Source organism: Sinocyclocheilus grahami, unplaced genomic scaffold, assembly GCF_001515645.1.
Source record: "Sinocyclocheilus grahami isolate Dianchi unplaced genomic scaffold, SAMN03320097.WGS_v1.1 scaffold21.1, whole genome shotgun sequence".
NCBI classification, from domain to species: domain Eukaryota; kingdom Metazoa; phylum Chordata; class Actinopteri; order Cypriniformes; family Cyprinidae; genus Sinocyclocheilus; species Sinocyclocheilus grahami.
The window spans coordinates 5621766-5636973 of NW_015505200.1; the positions used below are offsets into that span (position 1 = coordinate 5621766).

Consider the following 15208-nt stretch of genomic DNA (forward strand, 5'->3'; position numbering starts at 1 on the left):
AACAATTTAATTTTTCATGTCATTTTATCTCATAATTTTGACTTGGGTCAATTATGACTTTGTTTCACGAGTTTTGATGATCTTTTAAGACTTATTATGAAATTATGATTTACAATAATTCACTATAATGATAAAAAACTATTTAAATGATTCTTTAACTTTGCGTTTTCTCTTTTTTTGGCCAATGAATTACACGCAACTGTACATAAAAATAATCAAATTAATGTTTTGTGTTTATCGGCAATTCCTGCAGACAGAATGAGTGTTAAGGTGCAATACTGTCACCTACTATGGTGGAGTGTCGACTAGAAATAATAATTATGACAAAAAGTAATAATTATGAGACCAAAAGTTAAAACTGAGACAAGTCCATTTTCATGTAATAATTGTCTTTTTATCATCACGTCATAATTGTGACTGTATAACATTAAATTTTTTTTATTTCATAATCTGCTTCATAGCAGGTGCAATACTACCACCTACGATACTGGAGTGTCAAATAGATTTACGGACACTGGATTATTTACGATATAATTGTGTGTGTGTGTGTGTAATATTAACACAACATCCACCTTTAATTCATTTATTTTTTAAATATCATGGTCATCATTAATAACTGTATATTGCAACACCCCTAGACTCATAGATTAATTAAATGGAGTGAGTTTGTCCTGGGGCATTTTATAAAATATAGCAGAGAGAAAGATCACATAATTTTGTACCTTTTTTTATTCACGTTATATGACAACACAGGGGGAAAAAAAAAACAGTATAAAAGTATGGAATATGTTTCCTAACTGGGGAAATTATACTATGATTATTCTCATCATGGGGCATTGCAGGGCACTGGTGGACAATTGGAAAATAAGGCTGATGCATTATGTAGAGTGACAAAAATAAACTGCCGGATTCACAATAATTTCTAGAAATAATAGTATTAAAAAACGAACAGCTTTTGCGTTAATATATTTTTTAAATATCAGAGGAGTTTGAACTAAGAAAGAGCACCAGGGCATCGCGCATTGCTTTAAATTATACCTCATAAGTGCGGTTTTAATTTCCATCCTTATGAACATTACAGAAATGGCTAAAGATACATAGCTGTCATAGTGAATGATCTCCTTGAGTGTAGTTGAAACAAGATATTTAAACCTGCCGCTTGACTGAATATCTGATTGTTTATTAAAAAAAAAAATAAGTCAGTGTAACCCCATGTGTCAGTAGATGTCAGCATGTGAGTCTTGCTACAGGCCGATGGTGTAAGAGCGCCCAGCAGGGTTGTGAATGGCGGAGCATACAGGCTCAGTCACAGCCCATTCATACCAGACCTTCTTTCCATTGTTACACCTCCAGAACCTCACACTCACGTTATCGCCACAGGACAGCGAGATCGGCTGCTGCATTGGGGAAGAGAGAGAGGGGGGGAAAAAAAGGTGTTAGGATTACACTCCCAACGTGACTGTACACTTCAGCGCATTAACTGTGGAGTCGATAAACTGCCACGCTTTGACAGTGCTTAGCTGGCTCCTTTCAAATGGAAAGTGCTAACTGTATTTATGTCCATGGCAGACGTTCACACCAAATGGTTTTACAAGAAAGTGCATACATTGTGTGATGGATAGCAATCAAGTACTGAGATAAAACACAGCAGCATTAACAACATAGTATCAGTGGAACTGCACTGTTTGATAGAAGTCAAATATAAAGATAAGCTGAGAGCTAAAATGAAGCATACTAGCACTCACTGAGAAGGCATTCCCGGAATACACAAAAATGCACTCCTAACTTCTAAGTAAAAAAAAAATTAATTCCAAAAATGGCTAGTTATGAACAGTGAAATCATCCAAGGTGGAGGAACTACTATTATAAACAATAAAAATTTAATTATAATATGGGATCATTCAGGTTTGTTTTTTAAATAAATATCTTACGTCATCAAGGCTAAATTTTTTATCAAATAAAATACAGTAAAAACAGTAATATGGTAAAAACAATTATAACAATCTAAAACAACTGTTTTCTATTTTTATATTAATTTGAATAGTTTAAAATTTTAATTTATTTCAGTGATGGAAAAACTGAATTTTTAGTAGCATTTCTCTAGTCTTCAGTGTCACTTGATCCTTCAGATATCATTTTAATATGCTGATTTGCTGCTCAAGAAACATAGCTAATTATCATCAATGTTGAAAAAGCAGCAGTTCTGCTTAATATTTTAATGGAAACAAAGATAATTTTTTTCAGGAATCTACGATTAATAGAAAGTTCAAAGAACAGCATTTATTTTAAATAGATTTTTTTGTAGCAAATGTAAGTCTTTGTCACTTTTGATTAATGCAACCTAATATTCATTACTTTTATTAGTAGTGTATGCTTTTATTTCATTCAGTACACAAATATAGTAGTAGTAAAGATTTTAATGCCATGTCAGCATCTGAAGCTATCTTTAAAAGCAGATTTACAAAAACAACAAAGTATAGAGAGAGAGAGAGAGAGAGAGAGAGAGAGAGAGAGAAAAAAAAAAAAAAAAAAGAGTTCTACTTCTTTCATGAACTTACTTTCAACGGGAATAGAATGGGGAACCAGGAGAACATCCCAGGAGAGTGTGTTTCTGGTTTTATACCTGCAAGATGAAAGTGCCACACAAAGCAAGACACAATACTCAATACAGATAATTTCAACACTTAGTCTACTATTTGGATGGAAATTTAATTGTTTTCTTTGTGTACATGATTTTCAATTGCCCTCTCCTGATAACAATGCAATTTGTGGCCATTATTACAGAATACACTCAATGTGGTAACCCAGAAATTTATGAACATTGCAAGCCTTACATTGTGAAACAGGCTTAAAACTGACATTGTGTGTCACAAACGCTGCTACTACAAAAGACTTACTGAGCGTGACATCTTTGTAGAGTGTGGCCTCGAAGTATCCAGCAAAGCCGTGAAGCACTGAATTACATCCAATGGAGAATCGTAGACATTGATACCGGTTATTATTCATATCTGTACAGGGTAAAGATCAAAAGTTAATGGCTTCATAGAAAGGGATTTTTGCAGTACATATGGTCTTTTTGGCATCTATGTGTCTGTCTCTGCATGATCTTGTACCTGTGGTGGGATGTACAAAGGTGAAGCAGGGTTTGGGGTCTGCAAGTTGGTGGAAGTTGTGTAGTCTGACAACATACGGTGTCTCAAAATGGCACTCGGGGTCTTTGTCTCGCTCCCGACACCCACGCACTTCATTATAAAGTTTAGAGGAGGACAGCGGAGCCAGGAAAGACGTGTAAGAGCAGGGAATGCTTATGCCATCATCTAAGAGAAAACAAACATCCATGAGCTGATCAAAAGATGTAAAACAGGGCAAATCAAAAAATCATAGAATTTTGAAAGAAAAGACAAAGATGATTTCATATCAAACCTTTGAGGAAGTGCTGCGCTCCATCAAGGCACTCGGGTGAAAGCTCATTGTCTCCAAATGACCCTAAAAGCTCGCTCACAATGATATCTGCTTTCTCTGGAGCCGTCCATTCCCTCATGTCACATGACACAACAGTCACCTGATCACCCCACTCCTCAAATTTCCAGTTCTCCAGCCTTAGAAAGAGAAGGGGAACACCAAAGGGCTGCTGATTTACATAAAAAATTACTACACCTGAAAACAAATTACACACTTCATCTTTAAAGCAGACATCACATCATTTACTTATTCAAAAAGTTTAATGTATTCAAGAAATATATATATATATATATATTAGGGATGTGCATCTCATGACTGAGGCCGATACGATACGCATCTTGATGCAAAGCCAACGATACGATACATTAAAGATACATATGAAGCAGCTACCGATGCGATTCACCCCTATTATGATGCAGTGGGATCGGATTTCGATTCGATTCAACACAATGCGATTCGATGCAATATGATGCAATGGAGAAAATATGATCACTTTTAATGCCTCAAGGCCTGTTTCATAAAACAAGTTAACCAAATAAGCCAGGCTTATTTCAATTAGTCTTCCATAAAGCAAATTTAACATAGATCAACTTCAGTCACCGTGGCAACTTATGCTGGGAAACTAACCTGGTCTAAAGCAGGTTAACTATCAGACTAACCTGAGTTCCTCTAACACTGACCAATAGGAACGCTATTATTTGACTTTTTTTTTTTTTTTTTTACAGTAGCCAAGCAGAAAGGCTTTCTCTGCTTTTATGACAGCTGTAAGCTACCTTTGCAGAACAGATAGCAGAACAGAACATTACAATCAAAAATTGCTCTTTAAAGCATTAAAATTATTGAATTAAAAGTTACCCTTTACAGTTACTGCTATCATAAAAATACACTTATATGAAGGTTTAAAATTCTACAAAAGGCACATTTAATGTCTAACAACAAATATTTGAGCAAAATGTATATTTTACTCAGAATTATTGCGCTCCTATTCGATTGCGCTCCTTCTGTTTAGCGTGCATGCGCGCAGCAGTGCTCGTTCACTCGCGTGCCTCGCCCACTCCTGACAGCAAAATGGCTATGTTTGCATGACTTTCTAACATTTACAGATGAAAAATATACCTGTGACATGTCAGTTATGCACTGAGGAAAACACAACGTCTCAAATGCATTAAACAGCACAGATATATTCACTGTTTGTCATTGTGGATCGATTTGATCCATGATCGACATTAAGGTCTGCTTAAGAATAAGCGTGCACATATTAGTGAGATTGTGTGAACTTAATTTGTCGTTTATGGCACTGCTTTAGCCCCGATTGATTTGTTAGGTTATTTCAAGTCCGGTTTTGGACTTCAATCCCAGTTTTTTCTCGGGTCTCCGTGGTGTTGTGATTCGTCATATTCACGCAGCAGCAGCGGTGATGAGAAAACGTGCTTGACAAACAAATACATAGATCACAGATTATTGGTCACTTTCTAAATAATAAAAGTATAGTGCATCCACTAGTAATTATATATAAATAAATCAGTTTTTACCAGTGCAAATATGTTAGAAACGATGCAACACGATATAAATGCCGACTTGTAGCCGATATACACTTTTTATGCCGATGCACCGAGCGAATCGGGGAATCTTCCCATCCCTAATATATACACACACATATAAATATTCATATACGCTTTAAACGTTTGGGGTCAGTAAGATTTTTAAAAGAAATTACTTAAATAATTTTCAAATAAATGCTGTTGTTTCTACTGCTAATCTATTCATTCATCAATGAATCCGGAATAAATAAGCACAACGGTTTTCAACATAAGAAATGTAATAAGAAGATAATAATCAGACAAAATGTTTCTTGTGCACCAAAATAGCATATTAGAATGATTTCTGAAGGATCATGTGACACTAAAGACTGGGGTAATGGCTGCTGAAAATTTAGCATTGCCATCACATGAATAAATTAAATTTTCGAAATTACATTAATACATTTTAAAATAAGAAAGTGTTTTTAAATTGAAAAAACACTTCACACAATTTTTGCTGTATTTTGGTGAGCATAAGAGACTTCTTTCAAAAACATAAAAAAATCTGCAATTATAGTATTGTATTATCAAGAAAAGGGGAAAAAAGAAAGAAAGAAAGGAAAAAATAAAAAAAATTTAATTCGCACTCCAACGTTAAGTTACTTACGTGACAACAGCATTTGGGTTCTTCTCGACGGCATACACGCGCAGTTTCCTCTTAGCCTGTTTTGCAGCGCGAAGCGAGGCGTTTACCAGTGGACCACGGCCTGCACCTAACACCATCAAAACCCTGAAAAGAAAACTCAGTGTTGACATAGTCTGCCAAGCAAACAGCATATCACTGCAATCTCTAGTTCATTAATAACTGACAATGGGACAATGGCACCTTGGAAGTGTGTGAAGTCACTTACTGCACATTGGTTTCCATCTGTTCTTCAGGAACTCGGTCCAGCAGACATCTATATACAGCCTGTTGGGAAAGATAATTCAAGATAATTTTTTTTTGTTTTCTCAAGTGGTGGCTTTCCTTCACTACAGTGATGGGTATTGCTACACTACCATTTACTAGTTATGAGTCCGTAAGATGCTTTTATTTGATAAAAAATACAGTTAAAACAGCAATATTGTGAAATATTGTTACAATTTAAAGAACTGGTTTATATTTTAATATGCAATTTATTTATGTGATGGCAAAGCTGAATACTCAGCAACCATTACGCCATTCTTCGGTGTGAAGTCTTCAATGATTTTGTGCTCAAGAAATATTTACCATCATTATATATATATTATTATCAAGGTTGTGCTGGTTAATTTTTTAGAATCCTTCAATGAATAAAAAGTACAGAACAGAATAAAACAGAGATTTTTGTACATGTAAGTCTTAACTGTCACTTTTGATCAATTTAATGTGTCCTTGCTGAATAGAAGTTAATTTCTTTTGGAGTAAAAAATCTTACTGACCCCAAGCTCTTGAACAGTAATGTATATGAATCCTAAGGTGCTCAAACGCTTGCTTAAGTGTTTTTAACACATTTCTATGTGGTTGCTAGGGTATTTCCTAGCTAAATGAACAAATTAAATACTAAATTAATAAATGTAAATGTAAAAGAGAACCCCCAACACTGTCATATTGTGACCCCTAGATATGCCTCAGTTTCCCCCTTTTGCCTATTTTACCATTTAACATAACATTTAATGATGCAACAAACACCACCAATGAGCATGAATAACTGTTGACCAAATAATGATAGATTCTGCTTTCCATTAGCAAATCGTTTTAACTCACCTGTTGGTACTGTGAATATTTGATGGGATCCTTTTCGAAAACTTCATACGTCTGTGATTCCAAATTGTCCATTAAAGGCTGATAAAACAATTAGGCATGACATTAGCATAACTGAAACCAAAAGAATCAATTCTGTGCTGGAAAACTCACTAGGCAAACGTTTATCCTTTGACAGACTGACCTGCAGTGGTGACTGAAGGTAATCTTCATAGCCTTTGGCGAAGTGCTCATAGGCATTAGGCGCTGGACGGTTTTGGTTGAGGTACTCCAGATACTGCAGGTACGAGCGCAAGTCTTTCTCATTGTGGCGGTTTTCCCCTGTGAAAATAAACTGAGCCTCCAGCTAGGGAGACCCCAGACTGTTAGATAACCTCCCTGAATAGAATGAATGTGACATAATATTGGTAACATTTACCTTGAAGAGGCGGAAGATGATTCGCTGGTGGGCTTTTGAAAGCACTGGAAACCCTTTTTTATTGGTTAGAAATATGCTGGTGGGGAGAATGGCTGCTTTTATTGGCTCTCCAAGCCACTTGTCAATCAACGTGTCAGATGGCAGGTCTGCTCCAATTTCAATAGCTTTACAAAGAAGAAAAAAATATAAAACTATTAGTATTCACCGCTTAATTTTTCATAGGCAATTATAAGCACTTCACTTTTGAGTTTTTTGCTCTTACCAAGGCATATCCTCTTGTTATAATCACAGAGTGTTCTGAATGAGTGCCACCTGAAGAGGAAAAAGGAAATTAAATGAACAGAGGACAAAGATTGCTTTGTTCTCCATGTAGTTGAGTGAATTAATCACACAGTAGACCCAAATATGGACTAGAGAGAAAAAAAATCATATTCATCCATGGGTTGTTTTAATTAGATATTTAATATATCTTTATTTAATTGAACAAATGGCTTTTTTTCAGCTCCCTCACCATGCCCAGGTCTTCTCATCATTGCTGCCATCCTCCATTTGTTTAAATGACTCGTTCTCGATGAGATCTTCACGCGTGTCCTCGGGAGCTAACAGTGGAACGCTTATCCAAAACTATGTAATTAAAAACAAATCAACACTGAACTAATTCATTCCTAATCAACAAAGAAAGCAGCATTACAACCAATTGAAAGAAAAGCAAATGGATTTGTTTGTGCTTGCACACTGATGCTTTACACGCGGCTTAGCATTTTAATTGAGTTTATACTGTGACCTTATTGGAACAGAGGTTGAGTCTTTGTATTTTGTACAAATGTTTCTAATAACTTACTTTCTGTAAGCCAGCATGATAGAAAACACTACCACTTAAAAGTTTGGGGTCAGTAAGATTTTTGCAATGTTTTTGAAAGAAATCTCTCACAAAGGATGTATTAATTTAATCAAAAATACTGTAAAACAGTAATATTGTAAAGTATTATAATAATTTAAAATACCTTTTTTCATAATTTAAAATGTAACTCATTTCTGTGATGCAAATCTTTTTTTGCATCACAAAGTTTTCAGCAGCCATTACTTCAATCTTCAGTGTCACATGATCCTTCAGAAATCATTCTAATATGCTGATTTGCTGCTCAAGAAACATTTTTTTTTACTATCAATGTTAAAAACAGTTGTGAAGCTTAATATTTTTGTGGAAATATATATATTTTTTAATAATTAAGCACTTTATTGCGTTAAAATGACAGCCCAATACATTTTGCAAAAGGATCAGATCACTTCATCACTCCATGGATAATGCATATAGTATTATTTTAAATAATAGATGGACAGCAAGTGAAGATGATAAACAGTCTGCTCACACCACTAATTAAATTTCCATCAGCGAAAAAAAGAAAGGAAGCAGCAGGGATGAAGATTATGCATAAATGATAGGCCCTTGGTGTATAGATAAACAAATAATGGAGTGTTCTGAGCATATTTGTTTTCATTCTGTGCTACAGATTGCCATTACCATGCAAGAGTGGTGTCCTGTGTGGATGTGGTTGAGCAGGATTCGAGCCAGGTTGGCACAGTGTGGACCCCTTAGGGGGATCATGAAAGCTGGCAGCCCCAGATAAGCACAGAAATTGAGCTCCTGTACCAGTGCCTGCAGCAAGGGCACAAAAGACATTAGAAGGAGTGATCACATCGAAATAAACAACAAATCTGCACGGCTTCCTCTTTGTTGGGTAGATCTCCAATAAAAGGCCCTCGTTTGCATCTGACTCTTGATTAAAGCAACAATGACACTGCAGAGTGTTTATCAAAAGCCCAACAGGGTCATTGCATCGTGTATGCATCATTTGTGACACAACAATAGGTAACAGCAAATTAATAATATCTGCCTATCAGATTAGACAAGGAATATATTTAAAGAATCTCAAGAGAAAAATAAGGACCTCAAATACATAGTTAATTACAAAATAATAATAAACAAGACATTGTGAACGTACTGCTTCTGAATTCCTGCGTTCTGTGGTCAACTCTGAGTCTGTCTCAATCCAGGGTGACAGCTTTCCCACGATAAGAGTGTTCCAATCTAATAAAGAAAGAATGGACATCTTATTACGAAGATATAATCGTAATGTCTAAGTGTACTGTATGTAATTCTGTAAATGTAATTGCACAGAGTATCATGGACAAAGAAAATGGAGAACACGTTTGCTATTCAGTCTTTAATTTTTTTTAAAAGAAACTTAATGAGGAAGTGACATGATTTAGGTTTCATAACCACTTTCCACTCTCTTTCTGACCCTTTTTTCCTATCCTATCTATTCTTTAATAGATTGCTTTTAAGTCAGTCTTTGAATGTGAAATGTGACTTTATAGCATTTTACTCTTATCATTCATTCTTCTGGCCTTAATACTATCTATTTGACTTCCTCTAAAAGATCTCACCATCATGGGTGGGACAAGTTTCTGAATACCAAATAGTCATTATTGATGTGCAAACGTAGGGCTGCCATGTATTAGTAATTTTTTTTTCTATCTGACATCCGAAATATGCAGATGTTTTGCTTCAACAAAAAAGTCTTTTTGGACTAGGTAGGAAGTTTTTGAGTTCCGACAGCTCCAATGTGTTTTATATGTTTTCAAATTACATTGATCTATCACGTCAAAAGGTCAAGAAAACTTTCTTATGACATGATCCCTTTAAACCTCAAAAACGTTTTTTCCCCCTCAACTGACAGTATTGGATGAGTGAATATTTAGATGCACAGATTTTCTTATATCTCACCTCTGCCACATAACAGCAGGTCAGAGCGTGTTTGGGCTCCGGGCCGTGACTTAGAAGGGTCCAGTTCATTCTCCCTTCGGAACCGCGGGTGGAAGAGCGGCATGCACAGGAAATCAAAGCTATAGGACAGAAATATGCATTTAGACAAACAGACCACACAAAGAAAACAGATACTGGTGGTATTTCAAGTAAATGCCAAAAGTCTTCAATGTCATCAAATTTTGTCTTAGACTTTATTGATGCTTGCTTAGGAATCAGTAAAGTACATATTTTTAATTCAGAAACACCAAGCTTGTGTGGCATTACAAAACAAAAAGCGTATAAATACAGTGATAAATAATTTATAATACTATGATTTAGATTTTATTCAGCTGTCAAATGATCAGCCTCTCCCGTCAGGCTAACAATCCCATCAGTCAATGAGGCCAGATCTTTAAACATAATGCATGCATCTCTAATCGCCTCCACTTTGAATAATAACTGAACAGACGTAAATTGTAATACGTCAGTATTCAGTAATAATTCTGCAACAATTTTTGTGCTGGAAAACGAACATGTCTCATCAACAAGACTGAATGAATCCACTCAAAAACATAAATATTAAGACGAACCAATAAAAAAATATAAACATCTATTCTGCAGCTGTTATAAAGGTTTCAAAAGAAATCCGAATGTTATTGCCGAAAACTGGCGTGCAAACGCATGTGTGAGTTAAAAGCAAATCTGAAGAAGCCGCTAACAGCTAGCAAATGCTCATGTGCATCACGTGCAGCGACCTAGCCGAGCCAACTTGAAACTGAGCACACTTCACTTCATTTAGCAACAACGCTGATATAATTTGCCTGGTTACTGCGCCGAAAGCTCCCTTTGCTTACCCTAATTTGGCGACCGCCGCGAGGGTATCCGCCACTTCGGGAACACAACTCAAATCTCTCCCGCAGGAGACCCTGCTACCTGCACCGCCAGACGCCATCGTTAAGAGACGGGATGGGAGGGAAAATGAAACCGAGACAGGACTATAGAGAAACTGACGACATTTTGGCTCAATACAAGAGTGCTTGCATTTTAGCAACAAATGGGGGATAGATCCAAAATGGCGATTGCTTGAAACGCAGTTTCTCTTTCTCGTACGACTCTCTCGCGAGACTTCAGAACGAGCTCAGACTACGGGGGCAGACGTGATGCTGCAGAAAACCCAAAGAGATGATGCGCTCGCTGACGAAGTCGAATTTGCTCCAAATAACTTTGAGAGAACGTTTAATTCGTTTTAAGGGGTTGAGTCTTTTATGTAAAAAGCAGCTTGTTTTTGATACAACAGGATCATTCATTATGAATTGAGTAGCGATATCCACGGCAACGAATTATTTTAACTAAACTGAGCTCTTCTTATTTCCAGATTAAACCTGTGTGCAATATCCAAAACAGATTGAATTAGTTGCTCACATCTCTTACCCCAGCCACAAAATGATCAGAACCAAATCACAAGAAATCACTTATCACTTAGATTTAAATACATTTATTAATAAATCTGATTCTGCAACATTGAATTGAAAGCTTATGACAGTCAATCATTGTTTGTGTATATCATAAAATTGGAATAGAAATAAAAACACAATTCTCAGAGTGTATTGTAATGTATTCAAATTTGAAAGACATGCCTCTTGTCCAGTGTGCCACCCTCTTTACACTTTGTTTTGCTAATGGCTCCTGGTTGGAGGAAATAATTTATGAATTAAAACCACAAACAATCTTAAAACATGCTGTTAAACCATGGTATCACCAAAATACTTTATTATTGTAATCAAATATTTGTAAATCATGAAAAAATATTTAGGGAAATGGCAATACTCACCTGCATAAAAAAAAAGCATTGTAAAAAACATTTAATCAAACCATTAAATAGTTCCATACACATTTCGTTTGAATTTAATGTTGTAATCCATATGGTTTATTTCACTATACATAAACCTTTTAGAAAATATTTTGTGAGGTTTGTATTTGAGTCCTTGTAGCCTATGTGTGTGTGGAAAAACAGACTGAGCACATTACACTCTTATCTCAGCATTTTCATGATTATGTTTGAAGAGTCGCTTCACTGTTGTGCCTCAGTGGTGACCATAGAAGCATATCAGGTATAGCCTAGTGTAGCAAAGATTTTTGCTGAGACATCACATGTGTATGTATGTGTGTGGGTGTGAATACTCTCCACTTCATATAAAGCCTTAGAGGAGTCTTTTTTGTAAGTACGACTTCCATGGCTTCCAAGGCTCAACTCTGCACCAAATTTCTAGCCATTATCTCACTATAAATGGAAAAATGGCTCTTCAGGATGTTTGTGGTTTCCTGGAGACTCTTGATGACATCAGCCCATGCACTTACCTACCAAACGAGATGGGATACATGTGGAGGACACCGTTTGAGTTTGACGGAGATAGTGCTTTTCATTTTCTTTTCCCCCCTCAGCAGTGCAGCAGAAAAAACAGAGCACCAACTCTTTTCTCTTCAACTTTCTCCAGTCTGTCACCTCATCAACAACCCTTTCAGCTATCCCATGGTACCACAACTTTGGGTTTTATATTTCAGGATGGCGTGATAGCTGCTGCAGACACTCGTGCCAGCTGTAAAGGTCTAATTTGCTGCCCGATAAGTCAAAAGATTATGCCTATCCACTCTCACCTGGTGGTCAACACCTCGGGCAGTGGTGCCGATTGTATGCTGTGGGAACGGATTCTTACCCGTGAGATGAGGCTTTACCAGCTTCGCCATCGCAAGAGACTAAGCGTCAATGGGGCTGCAAAACTGCTCTCCATGATGCTTCATCCATTCAAAGGCACTGATGTGTGTGTGGCAGCTACTCTATGTGGATGGGATGGAGAAGAAACTCAAGAAACACTACAGTCCTGCATGGAAATCGCAGATGTTAAGGAAGCAGTGGAACAGGATAGCAATGTATCCGCAATTTCAGATGAATCTGCTCAAGGTAGTGTGAAAATGGCCTCTATAAATGAGCAGGACGAGATCTCAAAGGACACTCAAGCACTGAATCCAACTGTGTCAAATCAAAATACAAAAAACGCTCTGTCTACTTTTGGAGAACGGTCTGGTCCCAGGGTGTGCTACGTTTGCAGTGATGGCCTGCAACTGAAAGGAGAGATAATATCAGTGGGCTCAGGGTCACCCTATGCGTACGCTGTGCTTGATGATGGTTGGAGATGGGGAATGACTGTGGATGAGGCAGTGGCACTGGCCCGGGAGGCTGTTTTCAGAGCCACTCACTGGGACGCCTACTCTGGGAATAATGTAGACCTTTTCCACATCACTGCCCATGGCTGGCGACGCAGAGACAGAGAAGATCTGAAGGAGGAGTACTACAGAGAGAGGGAGAGAGAGAAGAAGAAGATCAAGGAGAGGGAGAAAGAGAGACAGAAAAGAGAGGGGGATGAGCTGGTTGAAGGGGAAGGTGATATATATTCAGTACACTGTGGATAGGGACACAAACTGTGGAAATACAAAAAGACATGGATGGAATGTGTATGTGATGGACAGAAATAGCAGTTGTTGTGAGTAGAACAATGTCAGGCAGTTCACTTGATAGCACAGATAAAAAGAATCCACAATGCACAGGGAAATAAAACAAGTTCTCATAAACTCTTTGTATTTCAACCAAAAAATAAAATAGTTATCAATACACTGCATTTTTTTCAGATAAACAATTGTAACCACAAACACATTGGATTTAACTTGATATTGTAGCTAAGCACCAAGAATGGATTGATTTTGTATTTTAAATCAATATTATTCCACTTAAAAAATAAATAAAAATATATGAGTCAACAAATTTAGTCCATGTACAATAATTGACAATGTAGCCTAAATGTGCAATAAATGTTGCCTTATAAGTTAATGTGTGACTCAGCAATATTTTGATAAATCAATGAAACAACAGATTTTTAAAAAGTCTAAACATTTGGATAAATGAGATAAAAAAGAATGAACAATTTGATAATAAAAAATATGAAAAAAGATCAAAAGATCATAAAAAGGCCAAACAAACCCATTCAGATTTTTCATGCTATGATCTGTCTAACCCTTGGAGACCCATTGATACTAATGATACATTTTTTTTCTCATTGAAAGTGTTTGTGGGAATATATATATATAGTTTTGTAAAATTATTAAATGTCAAATAGTTAAAGACTGCATTTGTTGACACTATAATGTTGTCAGTGTAAGCGCTTGTATAACTTTATTAAGCTGTGACATTCAATGTACTTTTTTCAAGTCAAAAAGTGTCACTATGACACATTACAGAGTGTCAGTCACTTGTATGAGTAGTTTAGGCATATTTAGTAAAAAGTACTGTTTAATTGCTTTAAAGGGGTCATATGATGCGATTTCAAGTTTTCCTTTCTCTTTGGAGTGTTACAAGCTGATTGTGCATAGATAAGATCCCTGAAGTTGCAAAGACTAAAGTCTCAAAACCAAAGAGATATTCTTTATCAAAGTTAAGACTCTGCCACACCCCCCTAAAACGGCTCGTTCTAACACGCCCCCACATATCTACCTCACCACGTGGAAATATTAGCATAATGCCGGCCAAATGTTCACGCAAAGAAAGAAGGTGTGGTTTCAGTAACCGCAGTTAGTGTTGATGCAGCATGTCAGGGAGATGCTGTGTGTTTCTAGGCGAAAGCAAAATCACTTTATTTAGCCTTCCGAAAGTAGATGCATTTAGGAATCTTTAAGATTACTTACAACAGAACAGCAATGCATTTTATGGACGACCGTTTCGTGAACCTAGGAGAGGAGGTAATTCTGACTTTGCTATGACAATCTGGCGCTTCTGAATCAGCTACTGTTTTGTTATTAGTTTAAGTATTTGCTATTGACTGTTCAAATGCGGAGTTTTGTGCATCGCGTGTGTGTGTGTGTGTGTGCACGAGAGAGAGAGAGAGAGAGACAGGGTCACATCACAGTGGAGTCAGCTGTCTTTACCGTGGCTTGTGTACTGCAAACACATATTCATCACTGTGTCTGTCACGCCACTCTGTTCCCCTTTCGGGCTCTGTCTTTACATTTATTTTGAAAGATGAAGCTCGCGATTATGGTAAGGGGCGTTACATTTCTGACGAGTGCTTGCGGTGTTCAGCCAATCACAATGCACTGGGTCAGCTGGCCAATCAGAGCAGACTGCGCTTGTCGGAAGGAGGGACTTTGTAGAAAACGAAGCATTTGAG

General features: G+C 36.8%; 2 protein-coding genes across 2 annotated transcripts; one reads left to right on the forward strand and one right to left on the reverse strand.

Annotated features, from left to right (window-relative positions):
- Positions 1-569: 569 nt before the first annotated feature.
- LOC107558089 (protein arginine N-methyltransferase 5-like) lies at positions 570-11094 on the reverse strand. Its single transcript, XM_016241713.1, has 16 exons — positions 10847-11094; positions 9972-10090; positions 9187-9272; positions 8706-8840; positions 7695-7807; positions 7446-7495; positions 7184-7347; positions 6950-7111; positions 6769-6846; positions 5894-5952; positions 5650-5772; positions 3424-3599; positions 3114-3317; positions 2898-3008; positions 2559-2623; positions 570-1397 (listed from the first exon to the last, which is right to left on the reverse strand). The coding sequence occupies exons 1-16, from the start codon at positions 10942-10944 to the stop codon at positions 1245-1247; spliced, it is 1896 nt and encodes a 631-aa protein (XP_016097199.1). The 5' UTR covers positions 10945-11094; the 3' UTR covers positions 570-1244.
- A 1193-nt stretch (positions 11095-12287) lies between these two features.
- On the forward strand, positions 12288-13460 carry psmb11a (proteasome 20S subunit beta 11a). The gene has a single exon (XM_016242993.1). The coding sequence runs from the start codon at positions 12288-12290 to the stop codon at positions 13458-13460; it is 1173 nt and encodes a 390-aa protein (XP_016098479.1).
- Positions 13461-15208: the final 1748 nt, after the last annotated feature.

Excerpts from the sequence above, each read along its gene's own strand:
- psmb11a (XM_016242993.1), top strand. The coding sequence starts at position 12,288 with ATGGCTCTTCAGGATGTTTGTGGTTTCCTGGAGACTCTTGATGACATC.
- LOC107558089 (XM_016241713.1), bottom strand. The coding sequence starts at position 10,944 with ATGGCGTCTGGCGGTGCAGGTAGCAGGGTCTCCTGCGGGAGAGATTTG. Across the intron at positions 7,112-7,183 it reads TCATCTTCCGCCTCTTCAAG|CTGGAGGCTCAGTTTATTTT; the intron begins GTAAATGTTACC and ends GGGTCTCCCTAG. Across the intron at positions 5,953-6,768 it reads AATATTCACAGTACCAACAG|GCTGTATATAGATGTCTGCT; the intron begins GTGAGTTAAAAC and ends CTTTCCCAACAG.